This window comes from Notothenia rossii, assembly GCF_949606895.1.
Source record: "Notothenia rossii genome assembly, chromosome: 6".
NCBI lineage: Eukaryota > Metazoa > Chordata > Actinopteri > Perciformes > Nototheniidae > Notothenia > Notothenia rossii.
Window position 1 is genome coordinate 9,544,570 of NC_136909.1, and position 26,158 is coordinate 9,570,727.

General features: G+C 42.1%; 1 protein-coding gene across 2 annotated transcripts in view; it reads right to left on the reverse strand.

Annotated features, from left to right (window-relative positions):
* adgrv1 (adhesion G protein-coupled receptor V1) overlaps window positions 1-26,158 on the reverse strand; it is a 156,241-nt gene that overhangs the window by 65,717 nt on the left and 64,366 nt on the right. For both annotated transcript variants that reach the window (XM_079686151.1, XM_079686150.1), the window contains 31 exons: window positions 25,897-26,043; window positions 24,993-25,248; window positions 24,105-24,307; window positions 21,491-21,667; window positions 20,769-20,951; window positions 20,478-20,657; window positions 19,817-19,981; window positions 19,586-19,706; window positions 18,400-18,523; window positions 18,162-18,300; window positions 17,673-17,858; window positions 16,876-17,111; window positions 16,320-16,468; window positions 15,801-15,999; window positions 14,240-14,459; window positions 13,914-14,153; window positions 12,833-12,982; window positions 12,269-12,489; window positions 11,914-12,193; window positions 10,717-10,860; window positions 10,134-10,305; window positions 9,743-9,881; window positions 8,889-9,457; window positions 7,840-8,103; window positions 6,989-7,106; window positions 6,734-6,905; window positions 5,830-6,072; window positions 2,718-3,125; window positions 2,223-2,395; window positions 1,371-1,617; window positions 1,134-1,273 (listed from right to left, as the gene is read on the reverse strand). In XM_079686151.1, coding sequence (XP_079542277.1) covers window positions 1,134-1,273; window positions 1,371-1,617; window positions 2,223-2,395; window positions 2,718-3,125; window positions 5,830-6,072; window positions 6,734-6,905; window positions 6,989-7,106; window positions 7,840-8,103; window positions 8,889-9,457; window positions 9,743-9,881; window positions 10,134-10,305; window positions 10,717-10,860; window positions 11,914-12,193; window positions 12,269-12,489; window positions 12,833-12,982; window positions 13,914-14,153; window positions 14,240-14,459; window positions 15,801-15,999; window positions 16,320-16,468; window positions 16,876-17,111; window positions 17,673-17,858; window positions 18,162-18,300; window positions 18,400-18,523; window positions 19,586-19,706; window positions 19,817-19,981; window positions 20,478-20,657; window positions 20,769-20,951; window positions 21,491-21,667; window positions 24,105-24,307; window positions 24,993-25,248; window positions 25,897-26,043 — 6,365 coding nt within the window. The remainder of the gene's footprint in view (window positions 1-1,133; window positions 1,274-1,370; window positions 1,618-2,222; window positions 2,396-2,717; window positions 3,126-5,829; window positions 6,073-6,733; window positions 6,906-6,988; window positions 7,107-7,839; window positions 8,104-8,888; window positions 9,458-9,742; window positions 9,882-10,133; window positions 10,306-10,716; window positions 10,861-11,913; window positions 12,194-12,268; window positions 12,490-12,832; window positions 12,983-13,913; window positions 14,154-14,239; window positions 14,460-15,800; window positions 16,000-16,319; window positions 16,469-16,875; window positions 17,112-17,672; window positions 17,859-18,161; window positions 18,301-18,399; window positions 18,524-19,585; window positions 19,707-19,816; window positions 19,982-20,477; window positions 20,658-20,768; window positions 20,952-21,490; window positions 21,668-24,104; window positions 24,308-24,992; window positions 25,249-25,896; window positions 26,044-26,158) is intronic.

The window sequence follows — 26,158 nt, forward strand, 5'->3', positions numbered from 1 at the left end:
GATTTAAAAATCGTTTGTTTGAGCCGGTCTGCATTTCCTGAGAGAAAACAAACCGATGCTTTTTGTAGTTGTAGTACACCAACATGGATTAAACGTGTGTTTTTTTTACCACAATGTTGGGGAAATTAATGGATAAAATGCACGGATTATTATTATTATTATTATTCCCACTCCGATCGGGACACTAGGTCCACCGTTTCCCCGCAGCGAGGCTCCCCCCGTTGACAGTTTAGGTGGGCTGTGCTGGGTGCAGTGGCAGACTGGCCATCGGGACGAATCCCGATGGGCCGGTACCAAAGTGGGTCGGTCGGATAAGTCACTAGCACATCCCCCACTTGACAATTTACTAGCGGTACCGAAGTGGGCCGGTCGAGAGTCCCGGGCTGATTTTTAGTCCCAGTCCACCACTGGCTCCATGACCGTATGATCGCCCATATTGACGCACCTAATTCCTAAACTTCAAACAGATACAACATAAACCGAGCCTTCAGCCTCATATGAGCTCTCAGACACGTCGTGCGTTTACATGCAGATGCTGGGATCCTGAACGGTGCAGCTGGAGCGCTGTGCCCGCAATGACATCACACGTCATTTGGCAAGATTTGAAGAATCCCCGAGAGGATCCAGGAAATGGTCAACATTGAAGGGCAGATTAATGGTTATCAAAGTACAAATATCCAAAATCAGTTCAGTAACGGTTTTCAAGGGGACAATATTTCCTCAAATTGATGGGTTTGGATGATGGGGTAAACTTGTGTCACAGGCTCTTTAAGTATGATTTTGAATGCAGGACTTTTACCTGTAAGTGAGTATTTTTACAATGCAGTTTTAATACTTTTACTTGGGTGAAATATCTGAGTACTTCTTCCACCACGTTCATAATTTATTGGATGAAGGCCAGTCTGTAGAGCTTGGCCTATAAACGCAGGGTCGCCGGTTCAAATCCTGATCGGTCCAATACTAAAGAGTGTGGACAGGTAGCACAGTATAAACGGTGACTGCCGAGGTGTCCTTGAGCAAGGCACCACACCCCCTACTGCGAAGTCCTTCCAAACCACTGAAAGACTCGTCGCTCTAACACTTTTTAAATAACGTAATATAATATCCGAACTGTTGTGTCTGTGGAGGGTTACCTTGCAGTGGTCTGGTTCCAGAGCAGGCACACAGACCGGCCTGGTTTCACTTGTTGGCCGGGGGTGTGGATACGATACACCACCTCATTGCCATCTTCAAGAGGTCGTGACCTTCTGTCCTGCAGGCTGGCTGAGAACACCTGGATATGAACAGAAGAAATAAAATGGGGTCATAAAATGGCTAATTTATACTGGAGCAATACTGCCCTCTGCTGCTCCATCTCCCTGCTTCCCCACCTTTCCATTGAGAGCAGTGATGGTGTCGTTCCTGAGAAACCAGTGCTCAGTTCTGAACTCGGTGAGCTGGATCCGGCTGAGGTTTCCACAGTCAGCAGTCAGGGCTGCCGGGACAGCCAGCAGGGTGTCAGGAAGCTGGAAGAAGTCTGCATTACGGCCCCTGAATCTGTGTCCATTGATCTGTGTGGGGTACCACTGGAAGGCAGAGATGGTCATATGCGGACATGTTTCCAGGATGGTGCCCCTTCTGGAGAAATCACACAAAGGAACCATTTACAATTTGAAGCATGATAACCTTACACATAAGATATTAAAGGTCTCCTATGATACTGTTTTTCATCAATATGTTCTAGGTCTTAGATATATACATAACATGTCTCTGAAGTGTTTGGCTCCAAACACCAAACAGATCATTGCAGCATTACCCATAATCCCCTCTGTTTCAGCCCTGTTTCAAAAGTGCTGATTCTCTGTCTGTTACTTTAGATGAAAATAAGGAGCCACTCCCCACGCCCCTCTGAGAGATATTTGGTTAAAAAGAACACAATGGTGCTCTAGGAGGAGATTCAGGTGATAAGGGGGGGGGGGGTGCTAATGGTTACACAAGCCACAAAATCGTTATGACATCATAAACTTGGCCAAAACTTGATCAGCTCATTTTCAGACATGTTTTTATATAAATGGATCAGGACTAAAAGAGAGGGGGTATTTTTTTCCTGAAACTTTCAGAATCTCTTTACACAGAGGGGACACATGTTGATGTAGAAAAGAAAAATTAGATTTTGCATAATAGGTGACCTTTAAAAGAAAGAGGGATATCTCCCTTCCCCTCGTTTTAAATGGGACACTCACATCGCACATTGACTCTGCGTTAGGAGGGAAAACGCAAATCGCTCGGCCACCTCGGCAAGGTGGCTGAGGCCTCGGGTGTCCTCTCTGCTGGGATTGGCCAACGCACACAGCAGGTCGTAGGTCAGGTTGCGGCTGCTCTCCTGTAGAGGAGTCCTGTTGGCCTCTGCAAGCACCTGAAAAAGTGAGAGGGATGCATGGAGAAATGTAGCAAAATCATATTGAGAAACACCTGGCTTTGCTATTGTTTGCTTTGTTAATCTCTATGAGTGATCTACACTTGACTGTCTTTGTCTTCTTTCCCCCTCCTGGCTCTGTTACTGTCACTTTCTTTGGTTTTAAGTGATATGCAGCTCTTATGGCACTGTCTCCTTTTCATTGATACACTGTTTTATCTGAGTCTTCAGCTTCCATTACACTGATTCAGTTTGCCCTTCAATAAATGTAAGTATTAGTTTAAACAAAACGTTTCTGTCCACAGTCTTCAATCAGTCTTACCTTCTCCAGAGCTTCAAGCACAGCGACCATCTGCTCCCGAGACAGAGGTGTAGAGACCTGATTGATTAGTTCCTGCAGCACCTGGTTTAGTATGATAGAGTCTAGAGGCTGGTGTAATGTGTCCAGGAGGAGCCACACAGCTTCACTGGCTGCATTCGACACCAGAGTCACATTAGCTATCCCGAACTCAGGGTGCACTCTGGCTCCACCTGAAGCGTTGAAGAGCTCCACCTGGAAGCGCTTGGGTGTCGGAGAGGAGGAGGCGAGGTCAGGAGTGAGGAAAATCTCCAGAGATGTGTTACGCTGACCCACAGCGAAGGTTAGAAGACCCTGTTGTTTAGGGAAGTCCATCCCTGCCTTAGCAGGCCGGATGACAGAGGGACCCACAGCCTCCTCTCTGGGCAGCTCCTGGAGGAACAACAGAAATGTCTCGTGTTGAGTGGAGTCATGTTGACCAACAATGTTTGTCAAAGTAAACCTACGTGATTCAAATCCAATAGGTTTTATTTTCATATGCACATAAGCTACAGCGTAGAAATGGCATTGACATTCTTCTGAGCTCGTCCAACAAAGCAACATGTATAATAAAATACACAAATACAAAATAGTGCAAAAAGTCTATATACATGTAAATAGAATATGATATGTACAAGAACAGAATATCAAATTAAATAATGTACATTAAGACAAAATACAATTTAGTTTTGTGTAAAAGGTCAATTTATATTAACATCTAAGGGCGACCTCTGTAGTCAGTAGAACAAAAAAAGACAAACTATTAAGAGACAGATTTGGGCAACCTGTGTGGCTGACAACTTTTGTATGCTGTTATAATCGTGATTTATTAAAAATAGATCAATAATTTAAAAAATCATATGGCACATTTCACAATACAAATGCAACCTCTATCATATACTAAGCCCACTAATAGGTGCTAAAAGCATTTAGTAAGCTCTTTAAGTTCTTTAACGTTATCACACAACAGAAAAAAAGTCAATTTGATTCAGCTTTTTATTTAATATGAGTTTTACCTCTAGTGTTTTGCCCGCTTGAGAAGGCCTGTTAACGTTCAATGTGTGATAAATCTATTTCATTGTTTTGTATTCACCACGCGAGCAGCATAACATCAGGCTAGCCTCATAACTGATTTAACTTTTAACTTAAAGGATAATGTGTTTGAAATGTCTGATTTAAAAACGCGTTGATAGTGGTTCTCAGAAACTCATGAAAGGATGCCGCAACAATGTCCACAAAATGTCAAATCAATGGTGGAATCAACAGAAACAACTGTAGCAACACGTGTAATGAACATGAGACAAGTTGAATGTGTTGCTTAGTTGCATTCCAAACTCAAATGAGAGCTGGGCTTCACAATATGTCAGAGAGATGAAAGCAGATGACCGGCCGTGTTGTCTGTTGAGTGCACTACTCTTACTTTGATCTCCAATATCAAAAAGTGTAAGTGTTAGTGAGTACTCCATGCCCATGAACTGCGTGTGCTGTAGCCAAGATATTTTTTATCATGATGCCGAGGAGAGGTGAAGGAGGAAGGCAGTGAGATCAAAGAGGAGAGGAAGAAACATTTGTCATCGACATCAAATAAAACATGTTTGTTATTAATATATCCACAGTGGCAGAATAACTGCTTTATACCTCCATCAAAAGAAAAAAGATAACTACCAAATGCAATTTAGTTCATGGCATTTCATTTTACGACACCTTTGTGTATCAGGAGTATATAATGCAAAGTTGGTGTTGAATTAGAATTGAACTATGATTACATTTTAAACTAAACTGCTCTCAAGTACTGTCCCAATTCAGATGAAGTGAACATAAAAATCCCTCATTATGCCTCTAATTTAAAAGAAAAGAAAAGTATGAACAAATGAAATCATTTATGAGAATACATGTCATAACATTAAGACAACATATTCGAGGTGGTTTTCAAAACCATATACGTATATATGTATTTCTCCAAGTTAGGTGTTTGTGTGCACTGAGGAGTCTCAAACAGGCGTTTGTTTAATCATTTTAAGATTGGCTTCAATCAATGTTTGAAAATGAATTCTTCATATATGATAAATGAGAGGTAACATTTTATTTATGGTATTATTTCCACATATTTCTCTCCATTCTTCCTTCTGCCAACGGTGTCGCAGTTTCTCGTCTCACCCGTTGTTGTGAGTAGTGCGTACGGATCTTTACATTACATTAAAGGGGACCTATCATGCTATATTTGAATAATATATTGTAGGGCCATACCCATATAAGGTATATTTATAAGTTTTATTTTTCAAAATACCAAACAGATCAATGCCTGATTTTGCCTCACTCCAGCTCTGTCTTTGCATGAGCTGGAGCTGACCCCCCCCCCCCTGTTGTTTTTAAATGTGTTATATAAATAAGGCTGGATTGGATTTGAATCCAAACTACTCTAATCATATGTTATGCATGTGTGCCAGTGTTAATTTTGGCAGCTTTTTTTGATTTAGTCTTAGTCTTTAGACGAAAATGGTTATTAGTTTTAGTCACATTTTAGTCATTCCTATCCTTCGTACTTTTAGTCTAGTTTTAGTCGACGAAAACTCAAAACGTTTTAGTCAACTTTTAGTCGATGAAAAATTACATTTTAGTCAACCTTTAGTCAAAATGTGTCTCTATACTCTCTGAACGCTCCTTCCCCGGCAGATCTCTGTGTCCGCTGCAGCATGTCTGTTAGGCCCCGCCCCCCGCACACAGAGAGACACAGGGAGATCGCTCTTCTGGAGTGAAGAGAGTGGAAATAATGATATTGCAAGTTAGAAATGTAAGATGTATTTTGACAGACAAGATGGACACTTGGGGGAAAATATGATGCATTTTGAATGTTTGATAGTCCACCATTAACACCTAAGTCCCGTCTCGTCTCGTCAACGAAAACTAAATATACATTTCGTCATAGTTTTCGTTATCAAGAATCTATTTTTAGCTCGTCATCGTCTCGTCTTAGTCATGTAAAAAAGGTCGTTGACGAACATTTTTCGTCATAGTTTTCGTTGACGAAATTAACACTGATGTGTGCCATTCATAATATATGCTTGTGCTTGTATACTACACCCTCTCTGTTCCTCACCAGAGTGCGGTAGTGCACCGTCATGCTGGAGGCGGTGCTGGCTCGTCTGTGGACCTGCAGACTGATCCCGGTGGTGGTCCGAGTGGCGATGGGCAGCCTGTGACCCACAGAGAAGAACATGACGCCTCGGGGGTCGTCGCTCTCCCTCAGGGTGATGTTGGCGAAGCGGGTGGTCTCATTAATGGCAGCTCCAGCCCCCACCTGATAAATCTCCACCAGGAACCAGGTCCCGGGCTCAGGCTCCTGCAGCAACACAGAGGAGGGATTGTTTTCATTTGTGCAACACTGAATTTGTTATGAATACTCAGGAACACTCTGTCCTGGGGGGAGGGGACATCTTATTGAAAGATATTCTACCTGCAGCATTTTGGCTTTGGTTCAATACACTTATTTTAATAATAAACTACATTTAATGTAATTTAAAGAGATCTTTCCTTCATGTACAACCACCACGGACCTCTGTACAACTCCACACGCTTAGAGACTATAAAATAGTATATCTAATATTACTAAAATTGCTATTTACTGGTTTTGCAATATTTGAAACTCGAACAACTTTTGTGCAGTATTCCGTAAATGTAATTCGTTAATCTCCAAGCTTGGTTGTACAATAACTGGCTGCTCCACTACTTTTACATGCTCACTTCCTTTTATGATACTGCTACTTACTTTTCTACCTTGGATGTGTACTCATTTCATTTTCCATGTTATTATTCTGTGTGCTTGGATCTTAAATCAATATGTAAGTCTACTCTTTATCTCTGCTGCCCTCTTTGATGTCACAATATTAGTTTCCCCATAAGATAACGATATTAATCTGCAACCCACCTACTGTACAATACTTTAGGATAGTGGGGATTTCAAGTTCAGCAACACACCAACATGGCCTCCTTCTCTCTCTCACCTCATCATCATGGACCTCCACAGTGAGAGCGCAGAGAGTCTCTCCTCTCCGACACAGCGCTGTTCCTGAAGTCTGCACCAGCTCTCTGCTCAGGTTCACTCCATTGCTGACAAGAGTTAGAGCTGCTGTGTTGAAGGTAGCTCTCCAGAAGACTTGGAGATCCTCAAAGGCTCTGAACACAGGGAGAAATACAATACTAACGAATGAGAAACAAGAAAGATGTTGGAGACAAGAAACATGGAGGTGATTTATTACCTGTTTTCCTGTCTCTGCAGGTAGAGGAGGGCGGTTCTGTTTTCTGAGTCCTCATCCAGAACGTGGCCCATCAGAGAGTTAAGACTGAACCCTAGGATACCGTTATGGAAGTCACTCCCTGGTGTGGATAGAGAGAAGGAGAACAATTAACAACAGAGAAAAAGAGAAACGGAGAGTACACATTGAGTTCCATATAACTAATCATTTATTTTTTGATTTCTGAAATCAGAATAAAAAATGTATCACTGCGGTGATTATTTGCATATCTATAAATAAAAAAGCAGCTGGAGACCATGGGTGTTTCTCAATCTCGAGTACGCTTGCTTGGTAGCACATGTCTTCCGAGCGTCTTGCTTCAGAAGCGAGGCAAGAATACTTCCTGGCATTCGGAAAACAAAGAGTGGAACAGGCGAGCAAGTGTGCGTCATACGAGAGGCCACGCCTCACATTTACCGCCACAGATTTGGGGAAATTGGTCCGTGCGCAAAGCATTGTGGGGATTTGAAGACCGCGGAGTCTACACATGTGCAGCCTCGAAATGTCTCCAAACGAAGTACGCCGGGCTCGGTAGAATTCCAAGAATGCTGGACATTGGAACAGTCCTTCGGCGGGACTCGATGACGTAGTATGCTTGAAATAGTGGCTCTGGAGCAGCCTTCCTCGACATTGAGAAACACCCCATGTAGCAGTAAAGCAAATACCTGTAAACTGCCATTAGTGAAACTGTCTGGAGAAGGACACTCAGCAAATAAACATATACATATACACATATAAGACATCATGCAAACAAAACATTACTAAGAATGACTTTTTGTATCTGAATTAAAACACAAAACAAATATATTTTTTACCGAGGATAGTGATCTTGGCATAAGCTCCGAAGCCCTGCAGAGGACCGTCGGTGATCTGCGCCCCCCCCTCCGGGTCACTGAGGTAAATGAAGAACACTTCCTGTCCCTCGGGCTCTGAGTCGTCCAGAATGAGGAGGACCACTTCTGTCTCGTTCTGACCGGCCTGAAGAGACACCATGCTGGACTCCAGGCGGAAGTCCTGCTCCTCCTTCGCCAGGGTCCCAGCAGGGTCCACAGGGAAGGGGGGAGGGGCGGTGCTCCCCTCTGGAAGAAAGAGCACAGCGACAACTTAAAGCAAATGTCCATTCAGTCACTTACTAAATAGTACACAATGGTTAAGACAAAAGTCAAAAATGAATAGAAAAATAAATCACAAATTTTGTTTTTTAAATGTGTTTTCATTTTAGATTTTTTTATACCAATAAGCATCAGTTGCTTAGGATCTGAGTAGACATTTTTCTATTGATTTTTTTTTTATTAGCTTTATGTGAGTCGTGTATTTTTTTATTCATAAAAATGTATTTATTAGTTATTTATAACTAACTATATATATAACTGCATTTATATTTTATTTTGACAGGTTCCGTGGTGTTGTATAGGCTTTGAATATGAGTTCGATTAATGCCTACAAAAACTGAAAAGATCAATTTAAAAGTTTACATTTTTATTGAGATTCTTTGTAAACATTTTAACTCTATTTTTATTTAATAATCTTTTTTTTATAGACTTTTTAAACTGGTATTATTTTTGCTTCCTTTTTAAAACGTAATTCCTCTTACTGTGTTCATGTGTGCACCATTACACACCAAAGCAGATATCTTGAAAAGTGTTGCACGCCCACATTTTAAACATAGTATTGCCAAAGAATTCCGCACAAGGCGTTATAACAGAACAAAAACAAAAAGAAACACTAAACGTAAATGTCAACAACACATGTGGCACAACAGCAAAACACAAAACATACTGTATATGCCAACAACGTACAAATAAAAAATGTGTGTGTGTGTGTGTGTGGTCACTCACTGCTCCTGAGGTTGACAAACACTCACCTCCGTATGCTTGGACCCGGACCCTCACATCCTGGGCCAGGCTGTCGGACCTCCTCACCCTCAGCACCACCCTTCTCTCCTGCTGCGTCCCCTCCTCCCGGTCCTCGGGGGTCTGCACCAGCCCGGGTCCAATACTCAGCACTCCTCCGGTCACATCGCTGGCTAGGATGGTGACGGAGGCCACACTGTGACGAGTATTAAGGCGAGGGGAGGAATCCGCCCAAGATAAGTCTGGATTGAGGACTTGAACATCTGTTAAATTAACTTGGAAGTGCTCGTCGTCCTCTGAGAGGGAGTCGTCCAGGATGGAGAGGCTGAAGGAGGAGTTGGTTTGTCGAGGCGAGTCAAAGACTAATCGTCCGTCTGGCACTGCGATGAAGTCCTGTCCTGCTGCCGCGCTGCCTGAGACTGTTGAGTAGGACAGGCCGGTGCGGTTGCTGCGAGAGCCGTACAGCCTCTGAACGTAAAGCGTTATAGTCTGGATGTCCTCTGCGATCACCAGCTGCCGGGAATCAGGAGCAAACTGGTAGATCCCCAACGGCTCCACTTCTGCTACGGTGAACCCTGACCTGTGCAGGGAGAGGGATCTCAGCGTGAGGATACATTAATAAAGACAATTATGTGATTTACATTTAAACTTTAGGAAATTGGTTTGGGTTTAGTTCAAGTTTGAACACAGTATGTATATAGACAAACCAATATGTACATTTGTTTTAATTGAACGGGCGGTTGTGACTAAGTGGATAGAGTGCTGGACTTCGAATCAGGGGGTAACAAGTTCGAGTCCCACTGCATTTTTAAATCATAACATGTATTAACGCCATCAGAACTTTATACCACTGTGAAGCCATTACCTGAGCCGGACAGGACCCCCTGCGGCGGGGCTGGAGGCAGCGCTCAGGTGGAGAGCGTAGGAAGCGGGTTCAGACGCATCATCAACAGCCGTCAGAGAAATGGACTGAGTCTTCTCTCCATGGGCCAGGGTCACCGAGCCTGAATATGAGGAAAGGAGCACATTACCAACACTATAAAAGCATCTGTCGTTAGTGCATGTTAGTGTTCGACATAAGTGCTTTTCCTCGTATCAGAGATGAAAGCTCAGATTGGCTCACTTGATAACATGTATGATATATCAAATGAAAAGACACCTGGGTACACGTTATGGTCGATAGAGGTAATTTACACAAAATGAAGCCTTATGTTTGAGTTTAAGAAGGCAACGACTTCTGTCTGAGGGTGTTTTACCGGAGCTTGGGGTGATAGCTCCCACTCTGAGCCCGGGTGGGGTCTGTCCTGCAGGAAACCCCGCTGTCCACTCCACCCTGATGTCTCCAAACAGACCCGTCCGTGTCACCTTTGCTTCACACGTCCCCCTTTCTATATTTGATACCTCCAGAGCCAAGGAGGCGAAGCCAACCTGCACAACACATGTGAGAGAAGACAGTTAATATTACTGTTAGCTCCAATGAAACACTGTCAGTGATAGATGATGTCTCTTACAGCACTGAGGTGCAGATAAATATAATTAAAGAGATGAGAACAATGAATACAATAATGGGATTAACAATATCAGTAGGAAATAATATCCGGTTGCTCATTGAGAAAGTTATCAGGTATAATGTTTTAATAATCAGATGTTTATTTATATTTTATAGATTTATATCTCCAGCAGAGATAAGTGACGATATGAGTACATCCCTGAGGAGACATACACCCTAATACAATGTATTTGAGCAAGCCTTGCAGCCCAATGCTCTGCAAAGGGACAAATGCAAAAAGTGTTTTCCTCACAGATACTGTTTATATCAACAAACAAACAACAACTTACATCTGAGCTGGCAGCTTCCTCTGGGACAGTCATGGTAGCGACGGTGGCCTCATGAAGGAGAAGGGGCGGAGGTCCGAGGAGGGGTCCGACCAGTCTGACATCAGTGAGCTCTGCAGTGAAGCTGTCCCCCACTGACAGAAACACCTACAGGGAGAAAGGCAACAACAAGTGTTAAGAGATATTAAAGGTCCCCTATTTGACTGTTTTTCATCAATATATTATAGCTCTCAGATATACAAACATGTCTCTGAAGTGTTTGGCTCCAAATACCAAACAGATCATTGCAGCATTACCCATAATCCTCTCTGTTTCAACACTGTTTCAAAAGTGCTGATTCTCTGTCTGTTACTTTAGATCAGGGGTGTCAAACTCAAGGCCCGGGGGCCAAATCCGGCCCGCCACTTAATTTTATGTGGCCCACAAGAGCTTGCAAAGAATATAATAAGTTTATTATAAGATTATGTGCTGCTTTACATGAGCACGTTGCCCATAAACTACATGTCCCACAATGCATCTCATTTTGTGAGATGCACACTGAAGAGACTTGCAATTATTTTCCCTAGACTTCTGCTTTCAGACGTAGTTAATTATGAAGTTATTACCATATCCGATAATAATCCAATGCAGAGGAAATATTGTAAAATAATACATTATTTTATATATATTTATCTATGTATATTTATATAGTCTTAAAGTTAATTACAACCGGCCCTTTGAATGCAACCATAATTCTAATGTGGCCCGCGATGAAATTGAATTTGACACCTCTGCTTTAGATGAAAATAAGGAGCCCCTCCCCACGCCCCTTTGAGAGATATTTGGTTAAAAAGAACCCAATGGTGCTCTAGGAGGAGATTCAGGTGATAAGTTGGGGGGGGGGGGGGTTACCTTGGTTGGTGATTGGCTAATGGTTACACAAGCCAAAACAACATTATGACATCATAAAGTGGCCAAAATCTGATCAGCTCATTGTCAGACAGGTTTTTATAGAAATGGATCAGGACAAAAAGAGAGGGGGTCTTTTTTCCTGAAACTTTCAGAATCTCTTTACACAGAGGGGACACATGTTGATGTAGAAGAGACATGAAGAAGTGGATTTTGCATAATAGGTGACCTTTAAGAGAGCTTAAAAAACAGAAGGAACTTTGATATTCTAAAAGTCATTGTAGGTTTCTGCATATGCATGTTCACCCTAACCTGGTTGCTGATGGGTAGAGTGATGGTACTGAAGCTCTGTCCCTCTCTGAACAGCAGCCGTCCTTCAGCCTGTCCTCCGAGGATCTCCTGGATGTCCATCACTGCATTAACCCCTCCACTGACCCTATAGCCCACACTGCTGTTTCCAAACAGCCCCTGATGCCGGGTCACATTCAGAACCAGAGCTCTGCTGACCTCAGAGTCCGACACTGACACCATTATAGACATTTCCTCAGGGTTCAGGGCAAAGACACCGTAGGGCTCATCGTTAGCACGCACCCTGAGGATGAGAGAGGAAGATTCATTTCAAGTTCACTTAAGGCAGTTGTACTACCCGGAGGTCAATATGACAAACCTGATGCGTGTCCTGGTGAGGTTTGGGTTGGCCTCCAGAGTAGCTCCACCCTCCACAGCAGTGAGCTGGACGGTGTAGAGCTCCTCCAGCTCCGGCACTGTGTCAGGCATCAGACTGAGGACGACCTCCGCCTCCCTTTGGCCCTCTGGGATCATCACGGAGCCAGATGAGGCGAGGAAGTCCCCCGCTGTGTCTGAGTCACTCTGGATCTGCCAATGCACCTGAGGAGAGGGAGAAAGTAGGGTTGTGTTTACACTTCTTTTTTCTATCGAGTATTTAAGTGATTACAGGAAAGGTGAAGACAAAGAACGGGTAACATATACAGACAGAATACAATTATGTCTATGACTTTAATAAATAAATAATAGAGCACCGAGGCAAACTGAATACTGGGTTTGGACATTTTGTGTAGTATGGCGTGTACAGTATGTGTGTCTTGGGGGGAGGAGACAGGAGAGAGAATATCATGCTTCAATAGTGGTCACAATGAACTAATTCAGCTGGGATAGGCACTCATAGTGGGTATGGTTGATTAAAAATACATGTATATTGATGAGTTCTCACCGTGATGTTACCCATGACTCCCTCTCTGCGTGTGACGAGCAGGGACACGTTGAAAGGACCCTCTGCCTCTGTGGATTCATTGTAGACACGCTCCCGGAGAGCATCTTCAGTGAACTGGACTATACCATTCGGGTCTCCAAACTTCTCTATCTGGGGGACAAACAGGAGAGAGGAAATGTGAGAAGGGTGCATCTCGTTACATCACCTGCAGGAAAAAGTGCTGAGGGTATCAGATTGTGTTATCCTTCTTCAACAACCCTAACTGGTTCATGACTAAAACTACCTTTTCAGAATCAGAATCAGAATGCCTTTATTAGTCCCACAGAGGGGACATTTGCATCATTACAGCAGGACAGAGCCACAGACAGCTTAATGTTACATATGTTAAGAAAAAAGTACTAAGTTATGATATAATAAAAAATATATAATAAAAGTAAAAGAAAAAATACTTTCCAAAATACAAATCCTGTCACAGTTCTTAGAATTTAGCAGCCAGGTAAATATTACACAGTTATTAATGGCTTATGTGTATAATGTAATGTTTATATAGCACATATAGCACATAGTATGATGGTATTTAACTGCAGCAAGTTACACAATTTACAATTTACAAAATGCAAAAAAAACACACCTTGTAACGGTTTTAAGGATTAGCAGCCAGTTATAAATTACACAGTTATTAACAGCATATATATATATTGCACATATAGCACATATTGCACATAGTTGATTGGTATTTAGCAGCAAGGGGTGATATAGTCTGTGTTGTGGTGAGTGTAGGGGAGGGGGGGGGGGGTCTAGGGGCTGTGCTGGTTGTAAAGTCTGACCGCTGCAGGAAGGAAGGACCTGCTGTATCTCTCCGTGTGACAGGTGGGGTGCAGCAGCCTGTCGCTGAAGGAGCTGCACAGTGAGGACAGGGTGTCCTGGAGGGGGTGGGTTTTAGGCGTTATAAAATGACGGTGCATTCCCTATGTATTTGATATCCATGTATCCCTGTTGTATTACCTTATTTGTTTTATGCTAATATTGACAATCTTACTATTATGTTTAATTACTATTACAAAAACCCATAAAGCAGTACCTTCAGTGTGATGGAACCAGCCTGAGGATCCACCTCCAGCTCTCCAGACAGAACGCTGAGCTCTATAACAAATGTCTCCTCCACCTCCACTTCCCCATGAGGAAGGATCCTCAGCTCTATGGTCTGCACACCCTCCTCTCCATCGCTGAAGAAGAAGGAGCCGCTCACAGGCTCTCTAATGTCTGTGTTTAATGGGGGGAGGAGCTCTCTGCTGTTAGGGCCTCGGATGATCCAAGCAACCTGTGAAAAGATAACACGAGTTTGAATTAGTCCATGATGAAGAATTTCAGAGAAACTGAAATAATGTAGGATATTGTTTGTCGTACAGTTGCGTTGCCCACTAGGCCTCCTGCCCTCTCCAAAACCAGAGAGAGTTTGCGAGTGGAGTTGGGGTTGGCCACGGTGATCAGGCTTTCGTTCAGGAAACGGACCACCCCACTTGGAGAGTCACTTTTGGAGATGGTAACCCTTGCAACCTGCTGAGAGCCCAGCACTGCTCCTCCTGTAGCTCCAACCAGCAGGACCTCAAACACCTCGGCAGACTCACTGGGGAACAAAAAGTAGTATTGAATAGTATATATAAATATAATAGTATGTAGTCTTGAGGCTTTAAAAACAATTATTAGGTTGGCGCTGTGTCTGGAGCTCTTCAGTATTTGATGAACCTGTACAGTGTTTCATTTTAAATTCTGTTTTATTTATACTCTAAATATTATATGCACATATCAAAATCAGAATTGCAAGTTTAATGCCAAGTAGGTTAACACATACGAGGAATTGTTCTTGGTGTTTTTGGTGCGTACATAAACATACATACCTACAAATAAAACAATGATAACAAACTAATGTTAAGAAACCTGTTACAATATTAAAATATAGCACATTTACATTGAATATGGAAGGTATTTCTCTTACTCCAGCATTTTGACTTGCACAATAGTGTAATTTCTTTCTTTTTTAATTAATTTTACTGTATGCTTTGTCATCGTCAACAACTAAGCTGTATATATTGTGCATGTGAACATAAAGCCTGATCATCTTAAAATTCAGTTTGTAGAATTATGTAACCTGCTGAGGATTAACCTGCTAATTGTACTGTCTTAAATGAAACTAAATGTCTCTCCAAGTTTAGACAAAGTAATTAAGCTAGCACAGAAAATGGGTATGTGTGCTTGTTACGGCCGCCGCCTTCTATCTGCCCATTAACCTTTCACTAAGTGTTTGCAGCTGTGTGTGATATGTATATGAGCTGTGCCATTGCCCCGACGCCATTGGATGCTGGTGTTCCTGTCGGATTGGAGCATGCCGGGCTCGACTCTCCAATACCCGCACACACCTTCCGGGGACAACTACAAGACCGTGTTCACCGTGTTAGTCGGGAGAGGTCTGAATCTGTGTCAGACGTCTCGCGGCTCTCGCTCCGTACATTCTGCGTTAGTTTAGTTAACAGTGGTTAACTTAGTTGTTTGTATATGTGTGCTTATACCTGTATTCTGCTTATTTAAGGAACAACGTTAACTGTGGTTAATTTGTCTCCAGGCTGTGTTTTATGATTATAAATATAATTTTTTCTTTAGAAGTGAGGCTTTATTTTGTTTATTTGTTTGTTAGTCATTTTGCTTATGTGCTAACTTGTTATTTAAAGAGTCTACCTTAGTTCCTTCTGTTGTTTATTTAAACCAGTGCCTTTGTGGCCATTTGTTTTGATTTTGGCTGTTTGTTTGCAATTTTAGTGCACACTTTCATTAAACAACTTCCTATTTAACAAATTCAACTGGTTATATGTTACTTTCCACGAGCCGGGACGTAACAGTGCTAAATAAAGAAATAAACATCTTATGGATTAAGCTCAACATTTGTTCCAATGTTATCAAGTTGTTGTCTCACCTGTCGAGGTCGTCTATAATAGTGACATTGATGAAGCTGATATTCTGGCCATTGAGGAACGTCACTGAGTCGTTGTTTAGGATGAAGTCGAGGTCAGGGGTTGCACTTAGGCCTCTGGAAGTGAACTGAGCTGAGACCAGTCCATAAGAGCCCGCTCTCCTCACCACCGGGATCAACACAGAGCCCACATCCTCCTCAACTGGGAAGAAGAAAACCAAAAGCAACATGGATTCGACATATAAAGTATTAACTCTCTTATTTTCTGAATCAAATGTTTTTTTCCGCTTTTTAACAGGCAAAGATACACATAAGATGAGGGGACAATACCAGCTCACAAAATAGAATAACACATACACCAAAGAACCAAAAACACACATTACAAGTTCGAGGTAAATCCGTCCCATTTCATTATGTGTTGTGCCACCTTGTAGTCGTTTCTAGACACCATCAATTCAGATAACTACCCAAAAGTAAGTGTTGATTGTTTCACATTTCACCAAATAGGGCTTCTACACGTACCTGTAATGTTGAGATAATCCTGCCTGAACTCCAGGATCCCCTCAGCGTTGTCATTCTTCAGTATGACCACAGACAGAGAAGAGATGTTTCCTATATCTGGAGGCTGATCCAGCTGGAGACCCCCCTCCCTCACGCTGTAATCCACACCACTGACCACCAGGGGGAGACACAGGATGGAGAGTCACTGACAGAGAACTCTACGCAGTAACATGGACACTACTGAAAGCTCCACATTGTATATTTTAAGAATAGCTATGACTCCATGAAACCCTTTGTACCTGTAACTCATCACCTGTTGAAGCTACTATGGACATACCAACACATAAAATGTACTAATTTACTCAGATATATCTTAATTAATTTAAAACGTTGCACTTAAACTTGATTAAATTAGATATACTTACTTGATCTTTTAATCTAATTAATATAGGTATCTCTATCCTTACCACTCTGTAATAAACGGTTAGTTACTTACTAAATCCTTTCTGTGTCCCTTTGCTGTAACATTGCAAATGTCCCCGCTGTGGGACGAGTAAAGTATTTCTGATTCTGATACCTGACATTGAGCAGCTCTACGTCGGTGATGTTAAGCAGGAACATCTCACTCTCCTCTGGAAGGTCATCATCCTGGATGTGCAGTGTGAGCTGTTCTGAGGTCTGTCCTGGGGAGAAGAGTAGTCGCCCTGAAGCTGGAGCGAAGTCCTCTCCACTGACCGCTGTGCCTCCTGAGGTCTGATAGCTCACCCACACACTGCCCTCCCTGCCTGCAGAGCGACTCACTGTCACATTCACCTAGAGAGAACATCACATGGCTTAGGTTTGTACAGGCGACCCCTCATTTGGGAATGAGCCTTATCCACCATGTAGCAGATCCAGAGATGGCACAAGTACACACACTAGGCCCTAGTGACTAGGGTCTTCTTTACTCAAGTCAAAGTAAAGAGGCTTTGAAGCGTACTTAAGCAAAAAGTACCCATAACTAGCAGCTGTTTTAAAGAGTACCTGACCTCCCTTTATATTAATAGAACAATAATGTCATTGTTAGCTAATGAATGTTTCCATGCTGAACAACGGCAACATGACAACGTTTTCATTGGTCCCTCTTCTTTAGAGAAGACCAGGAAATGATGGATACACGGATCGTGTTCAAATCAATAGGCACGCAAGTAGAAAGTTCAGGTATTTGGGTTCAAAATGTAAGAAGTAAAAGTAAAATGTCGTCAGAAAAATAAGTAGTGGAGTAAATTACTGATATCAGAAAAAAGTACTTGAGTACAGTAACAAAGTATTTGTAATCCACTACTTCCCACCATGTAGCAGATTTCATAATCAGTCTCATGTTGTTGATCTCACCATTCCCTCCTCCTCGGACGCCATGATCTGGTGCTGGGTGAAGGAGAACAGGCCGTAGGGGTTGTCGCTGGCAGCCATTATAATCCTGGCGTGTTTTGCTATGGGACTGATCTCCAGGCCCGAGGTGGCGGAGGTCAGAGTGAGCTGGAACTCACGCCTCTCTTCAGGAAGTTCATCATCCAGAGCCTGCAGACATGACAGATATGAGACAGACATATTTTATAGAGATCAAAACATTATGATGCATCTTGGTCTGTGGATATATTCTGCATACACTGACATATCATACTTATGTATATATAATAACTTGCTTCATGTATATTTTCTACTTTTTAGTTTATTTCTAGTCTTTTTAATTAGTATTGTACAATGCCATGTCTTTTATGCTGCTGCAACACAAACATTTCCCAAATTGGGATCAATAAAGTACTATTTTATGTTATCCTATCCATTGTTCTTGCAAAATGTGAAATCTATTTCATGCAGTACCTTCAGGGTAATGGTGGCAGCAGACTGTCTGTCTCTCATCGTCACAGTGCCAGAGATCTCTTCAAACTGAGAGACCGCAGCAGGAGTGATGTTCCAGTACACCAGGACCTCTCCAAACACACCTGGACCCCGCACCAGGCTGGAGGAAACAGATATACACAAGGATTTTAAACATGACATTATTGATTAATAAACCTCTCTTATTTGTTTCCCCAGGTTAGTTTGAAGTCCATCTCACCTGACCACTGCACTGCCGTTGTAATCTCCCTGAGGTTCTCCAATGAGGATGTTCCTGGAGGCCTCTTCTATCCCAATGATCCCCAGCGCAGCTTTGTCCGCCCGGATAGTGATGGTGGCGATGCCTAGAGGAGCAAAGATGATAACTGAGCAGTCAAGACGGATACGTGAGCTGAGCAAGTAATTGTGTACATGTGTGTGTTTGTGTGACGTCATGAGGGGCACAGACTGGTGGATGTAGTTATTTGACGTCAACTTTGACATCAAGTTACTACTATTAGTTAGTTTATACCTTTTTTATCCAGGCCCCTTTTTTATTGTTTTTTATGTGCCACACTGTGGGACCGCGAGAAATGGTATTTCAAATGTTCTGTATCTATAAAGATGTAGAATTCTTGACAATAAAGCTGACTTTGACTTTGAAGTTGACTTCACATTGACATTCGTTTTTTGATTCACTTGAGTCACACTTGAAAATACATGAAGCAAAGGTATAGGGGTACTTCCAATATTAAAGTGGACCTATCATGCTATATTTTAATAATATTTTGTAGGGCCATACCTATATAAGGTATACTTATACGTTTTATTTTTCAAAATACCAAACAGATCATGCATTTTATCCATTCCTCATTTCGCTCAATTTAACACTGTCTTTCATGCTCGGATTCAGTGAGAACAGCACCATCTGGTGGCCTGAAATATGTACTACAGCGTCTCCTGCGCTTTCCAACGGCAATGTCCGTGGCTGTCTCCTCCTGATTGGTGGAGTTGGCCCAATAGCCGTTGCGCCACTTCTGTTACGTCACAGAAGTGTTCAAATCTGGATCAGTCTATATCAGATCCGTTGAAGCCCCTTTTTAAAAGATTTGGGTATGGAGGAAAATAGAGAGGGTTGTGTTTTCTGACACTTGGTGAGTTCCCTGGAACACCGGGGAAACACATTCAAGTATAAAAGACGTACAAAGGTGCATTTTGCATGATAGGTCCCCTTTAAGTAGATCAAGAAGAAGGGGCTGGATTTTTACTGATCTCCAGGGCACTTTTTCAAATATGTCAAGACTCAATTGATTCGATTGAAATTCTTCTTCCTTTCAATGCTCCTCCTAAGTGTTTCTACCCGTTTTCAGATCTTATTCTTCATCAACTAATGTATGGGCGGTGATGTTTTTTAAATAAATACTGACCATTTAAGGGGTCGATGACAGCCCCACTGCCAGCAGGAAACAGACGGACAGTGAAGTGCTCATCTCCTTCCAGTGTGGTGTCAGCGAGGGCTCTGATCACAAGCGTCTTCATAGACTCAGTCTGGGAAGTAGAGCAGACTTCATGAAGCAGTGTCCAGCACATATAGATCAATGATAATCTCTCAATGTTGTTATTACTGTATGTAGTGTAACCATCCCTTGGTACTGTACCTCAGTGAAGACTAGAGTTCCATTAAAAGGTAGGAGGTCTTCTGAAGCGTCATCTTCAAGCTGCCACCTCAGAGTCACCGAGCCCTCGCCTCCCGCACTACGCAGCACTGTGAGGGTCGCCATGGCAGCAGGATCGTCCAAAAACTCTGGCTCACTGACAGTGACCTAAGAATGGATTGAGTAGGATGATTATTTGTAATATTGAAAAATGTAAAGATTGAACTCTGAAGAAAAAGGTAGTTATAAATAAGTTGAGAATCACAGGGTTAACTGTTTAGGATGTAATATTATACCCTGCTACTAAATCAAAGATACGTCTTGCAATCTTAACCTTGGATCCAGACCATTTGACTATAAACTATTTTAAATAACTCACAAAGACAAGTAATTTAAATTAAAGAAAAATGGTTTACTCACTACCGCTTTACAATAAGGAAAAGCGGTCATCAACATACTATGAACCAAAATGACCCCTACTAAAAATAGAAGAAATAGAAAGATAAATGCACAATACAATTTACTTCAAACTAGTAAGCACAACACAGAAGTTGAAGTATAATAGTTAACATATTATAAAGATGTCAGATTGGTTTTGTTGTACAAGTAAGGAAAGTTTGTTTAAGTCCTGTCCTCAGGTTCACACTTAGTAATTTAAACTCACCTCCAGTTCCTGAAAACCAAATCGTCCGAGAGGCGAGTCGTTGGCTGGGATACTGACGGTTACAGAGGTCACTTCTCCAAGTCGAGCTCCACCAATCACACGCAGCAAATTCACTCTGAAGGTCTCTAAAGTCTCCACACTTTCATCATCAAGGATAGTAATGGCAATAGTAGCTTCGCTCTGAAATTAAGGACATAAAAACACAAGCTAACACTCTGTGGGCGTATGCAATAACCGGTGTACATTTTTACGTCATGGTTGCTGTGAGGGCAAAGGCATTTATCTATTTACCTGTCCATCTTGGAAGGTGATGTTCCCAGATGAGGGGCTGAAATCGCTCAGGTCAGCAGTGATTGGCTGAGCCTCCCAGTAGGCGACCAGTCTCCCAGTCGTTCCTGCGAGTCGCACCACTGACAGATGGAGGGTGTTGTCTGGTGGAGGCATTTCATATGCCAGCACGCTTCCAGCGATATCCTGAGCGAAGTATGGTGAAATAATGTTTAATTAGGATTTCATATTATGAGTAGTTTGTGTCACTATTGCAGCAGTTTTTTTTCTAATTAAGCTCTTTAGGAACCAAAACAGGTTTGCAAACTGCATGAAATCATTCTTAAATATTCTCATATCACACATAAGATTGAATGTATTTTATGATCATGTTAGGGGCTGCAAGACTAATACAAAAATGTACGCAATCGCAACATTGACTAGTGAAATATATCTAAATAACAATAAGCGCAATATTTGGTAAAGGCTAAATAAAATGAAAATTGTGAGAAAATTCTAACTAAATATTCTGAATTCTGAAGTATTATGATGCTGCAGAGAAATCTCGGTGTGCTACAGAATTTAAAAAAAATCCTTGTTTTGTACAGATCCTCAAAAAAAAGACAGCGTTTTTGATATATTTTTCAATGATAAAGTAAATAGCATTTAAAAAATCATACTCTCCAATAAAACAAATCATATTGCAATTTCAGATGTAAAAAAATAAGTCACAGTCTGACCCTCACCTCAGACACATTGAACTGCAGGATCCCTCGGGGGTCATCGTTCTCCTGGATGGAGACCTCTGCGACCTCCAGACCCGGCCTCTTCACAGTGGGCTGCCCCGCCCCCACGGACCCTCCTATGAGCTCCACAGAGGTGATGTTCACCAGGAAGCTCTCTGCCAGCTCTGGGATGTCATCCTAAGAAAAACACACATGAAGAATAGTTGTCATCACATATGCTATTGAATCCCCACTCACACAGGCAATAACAAGCAGCTATATGTGTTGTTAAGGGTTGAAGGGGATGTGTTTGGTTTGGTGTTTCTGCAAAATAAATTATTGGCAGAAGCGCGTTCATGTTTAAAGCCCCAACAGACTGGAATACTTTACCTGCTACTATTAGATCCCTTGCATCATTGGGTATGTTTAAGCATGCATTATCATCTCACTTTCAGCTGGTCTGCTCTTGATATTGATGAAACTAATCTATTAGACACTACTGTCTATCAATTTGTAATGATTGTAATGATTATATGTATTACATCATGAATTGTACTTAGCAGACTGTACGTGGTTTGTCCTTGTTTGTCATGCTTTGCTTTCTGTTATTTTGTTCATGTATGTACTGCAGTGGTTCCCAACCGGTGTGCCGCGGCACACTGGGGTGCCGCGAGCACTGTCCAAGTGTGCCGCAAAAAAACGTATTTTTATGTTCCAAATTTTTTTCTCACTTTATAAACTTCACTTCATATACACTTTATTTTATTACATGTACAATAGAGTTCATAAGCTAATAAAACATATCTTGCTCAGATTTAGAAATATTAAACAGCTTAAATTCTCATGATTTACGTCAGCCGTCATTGTTTACGGTGTGCAGACCAGCTTTTTATCCTCGCGCCAAATAATTTCAAGATGGATCGTTACGTATTGACAATAAATAAAGAAGTACCCCAGCCCTCAACAACACAGGCAGGGATGACAGAACATGATGGAACAGCAGTGCAAAAGAAGTCTAAAATAACATTAATTATTAACGTCTGGATATATTTTGGCTGCTTGTGGGACACGAGTATCCATCCCTCTCAGAGAGTGCCATCAAGGTGCTTTTACAGTTTCCAACCTCCTACTTGTGCGAGCTGGCGTTTTCCTCACTCGCATATGTCAAAAACAAGACCCGGACCCGGCTGTCAGTGGAGCAGGACCTCCGCGTTGCGCTGTCCACTATCCCCCCACGCATCAAGAGACTCTGCTCACAAAAGCAGGCACAAGTGTCGCACTAGCACCGTGTAACGGTCTGAGAAATGTTTATGTTTGGATGTTAATTTGTGTGCCTTTCTTATAAATGTATGATTTATGATTTTGTCAATCAGTAGGCTATTATCTGGATAGCGAAATGCAGAATGTTTCATATTTGGGATGTGGTTGATGAGTCACATGACCACAGTCAGGTCAGAGGGCATTGTTTCATCCCTCCAATTCTATTAAGTTATTATTTATTCTAAGTGATCATAGGCCTGCCTCTTTTGAAATCCAAATGTAAAATAATAACTGTATTGATATGTATTCGTGTTTTCACACAGGTAGGCCTACTATTTTCAGCCAAAACAAAAGAGCCTACTTAGTAGGCCTGTTTATAATATTGAATTCATCATAGAAATGGTGTTGACATTTTTAGTCTGGTTCTTGTTATTATGTGTGAATACATTATTTGTTCTATAAAATGTTCTATTCAATTAAATACACATTTGAAAACCAATTTATGGTGTATTTATGGTTTTTAGTTTAAGCTCTGAAGTGGTTTTTAAATCTACAAAAAGTTGGGGTGCCTTGGGGTCGAGAAATATTTTCAGGGGTGCCTTGGTAAAAAAAAGGTTGGGAACCACTGATGTGTTGTATGTAAGACGTTGCTTTTGTCGGGAACCCCTTGAAAACGAGATGGTGCATCTCAAAGGGTTTTTCCTAATAAATAAATGTATATATAAGGCAGCGTTTCCGCCAGGGGGGCGTCTTGCCGTCATTTGACACCCTTATTCAGCTCGGGACGCCCTGAACTCGAGCCGAGGGCGTCCAAAAATTTTAATAATTCGAGAGAAGATCGAGAGTTTTTATCGCTTGAAATAACGAAAAGGAAAAAGGACAAGGACATCCCTCTGTTGGAAGGGCAAAGGAGTCTGGTGGGATTCTTTTCGGAGTATTGAGGATCGTTTCCCCGACATCGGCGGTGCCTGCTACAGGACAACACGGAACGTGCGCGATTTGGACGCGATGAGCGGTGCTCGTGGGCACCAGAGCCTCGCAGCGGCGAAACTGAGCCGTTTGGGAGCCGGAACAGCCGGCGCTTTAAGAGAGCCGAGCCAAATGATCCGGCTCACTAACGTAAAAAGACAGTATCTATAAGGGACGGCTCAAGTTAAAATTCAACCCCCCCCCCCCCCCGCCCTCTCGGGGTGGACACCCTCTCAGCCCTGGTCTGGCGGAAACACTGATATAAGGGTTAGTTCTGAAGGATACAAAATGTAAAACTGAGGGAAATAAACAGTTTTAATGAAACACTAATGGAATCTGTCCTTCAATAAAAACCTATTTAAAAATAATAATCTCCTCCCTTACTCCTCTCTCCCTCTCTCCTTACCGGTAGGATGGTGACAGTGACCAGGGCCACCGTGGCTCCATTGATCATGATGATGGTGTTGTCTCTGGAGGTGTAGTCCTCTCCTGCAGTGGCCTGGTTGGGGGGGGGCTGGTACAGCGCTGGTCTAGTCTGGTAATGGATCTCCACCTCGCCTGAAGAGCCCTGCTCCCTCACTATGGAGAGGGTCACATTGACTGGAAGCCCTGTGGGGGGGAGGAAAGGGAGAGCACATGTTAAAACAGCACAAAAATGATATCTTCAAAACCTATAGTGAAATGAAAGATGGCAATAACAGCCGAAATTGATTAAAATTGTATAAAGTTGAATAATAACTAAAGGACATTATAAACGGTATGCAACCCTACTTGGACTTTTCTGACGTTTCAGAAGCAGAATCAGACTCAGAAGATCTTTATTGAGATCATACTCAGGTAAAACTAAATGATTAAGGCTTCTAACAATGCAGTGAAAACAAAATTGAGAAAAATCAAGAATGCAAGATAGAAAGCACTAGTTTCCTAATTAAAAAAGTTTAAAAAATGTACGTATGGGTGCGTAATTAGATAAAGAACAACACATTTTTCTTTACAAGAAATTGTTGTTGCAGTCTTTGAGAAAGAGTGTATGTGTGTTTGGGCAGGCGTCTGACCAACAGATTAAGAAATATTCTAATATCAAAGTATAATAGCTTCAAAAAAATGACATCCCAAAAAAGATTGGTATTCAGCAATAAGCTAAAAATATAGTGTCAGGAACAAAAAGTATGCAACATTGAGGGATATCTTTGAACAGGTTAGAAATAATGTAAACTGATGAACACTCTGATCCAGTAAAAACACACTTATTGACAATTCATCACTCATTTATACAACCACAAGTCCCTCTTACTCTGTGGTTCTTGTGTCAGAGTGAACAGGGAGTCCAGGTGCCATCCGATGACCCCGTAGGGAGAGCCGTTTGGCAGGATGTTGATCAGAGCTCGTGCTCTCTGCTGGTCGATGGTGGCAGCCTGTCTCAGGTCCGTCAGCCCCACCGTGGTGACGTCCATCAGGGCGACGGTAACGCTCTCCATCAGCTCAGGAACGCCATCAGATATCACCGTCAGCGCGATGATTGCCACCGACTGGCCCTCAGAAAACGTTACCTATAATAAAACAGATTTGAAAGGTCACCTATTATGCAAAATCCACTTCTTCATGTCTTCTCTACCTCAACATGTGTCCCCTCTGTGTAAAGAGATTCTGACATTTCCAGGAAAAAAGATTCTCTCTCTTTTTGTCCTGATCCATTTATTTAAAAACCTGTCTGAAAATGAGCTGATCAGGTTTTGGACACTTTATGATGTCATAACGATGTTTTGGCTTGTGTAACCATTAGCCAATCAGCAACCAAGGTAACCCCCCCCCCCCCCCCCCCCCCACACCTTATCACCTGAATCTCCTCCTAGAGGACCTTTGTGTTGTTTTTAACCAAATCTCTCTCAGAGGGGCGTGGGGAGGGGCTCCTTATTTTCATCTAGAGTAACATACAGAGAATCAGCACTTTTGAAACAGGGCTGAAACAGAGGGGATTATGGGTAATGCTGCAATGATCTGTTTGGTGTTTGAAGCCAAACACTTCAGAGACATGTTTGTATATATCTGAGACCTATAATATATTGATGAAAAACAGTATAATAGGGGACCTTTAACCTTACTGAACGTAGTTGAGATGTTGTTTTGAGATTTGGCCATTGTTTATTTTATGTGAAGTGAAGTGTATTATTTATTAAGGAGGGGAAAGGTTTACTCACCACTCCTGAAGTTGGGTAAATGTCTGGCAGATTGTCGCTGGCCGCCCAGTGAACGGTCAGTCTGCCAAACGTCCCTCTCTTCCTCTCCACACTCAGAGAAATCTGATTATTTTGCTCCAACTCCTCCACCTCCACAGATAGGGAATTCTAAAGAGGGGAAATAACAATATATATCTGCATTAAAAGAGCATGTTGTAATGATTAAAAGGTACCCTCGAAATTATACTGATGTGGTTTCAAAACACTGAGTTTTTACAATAGA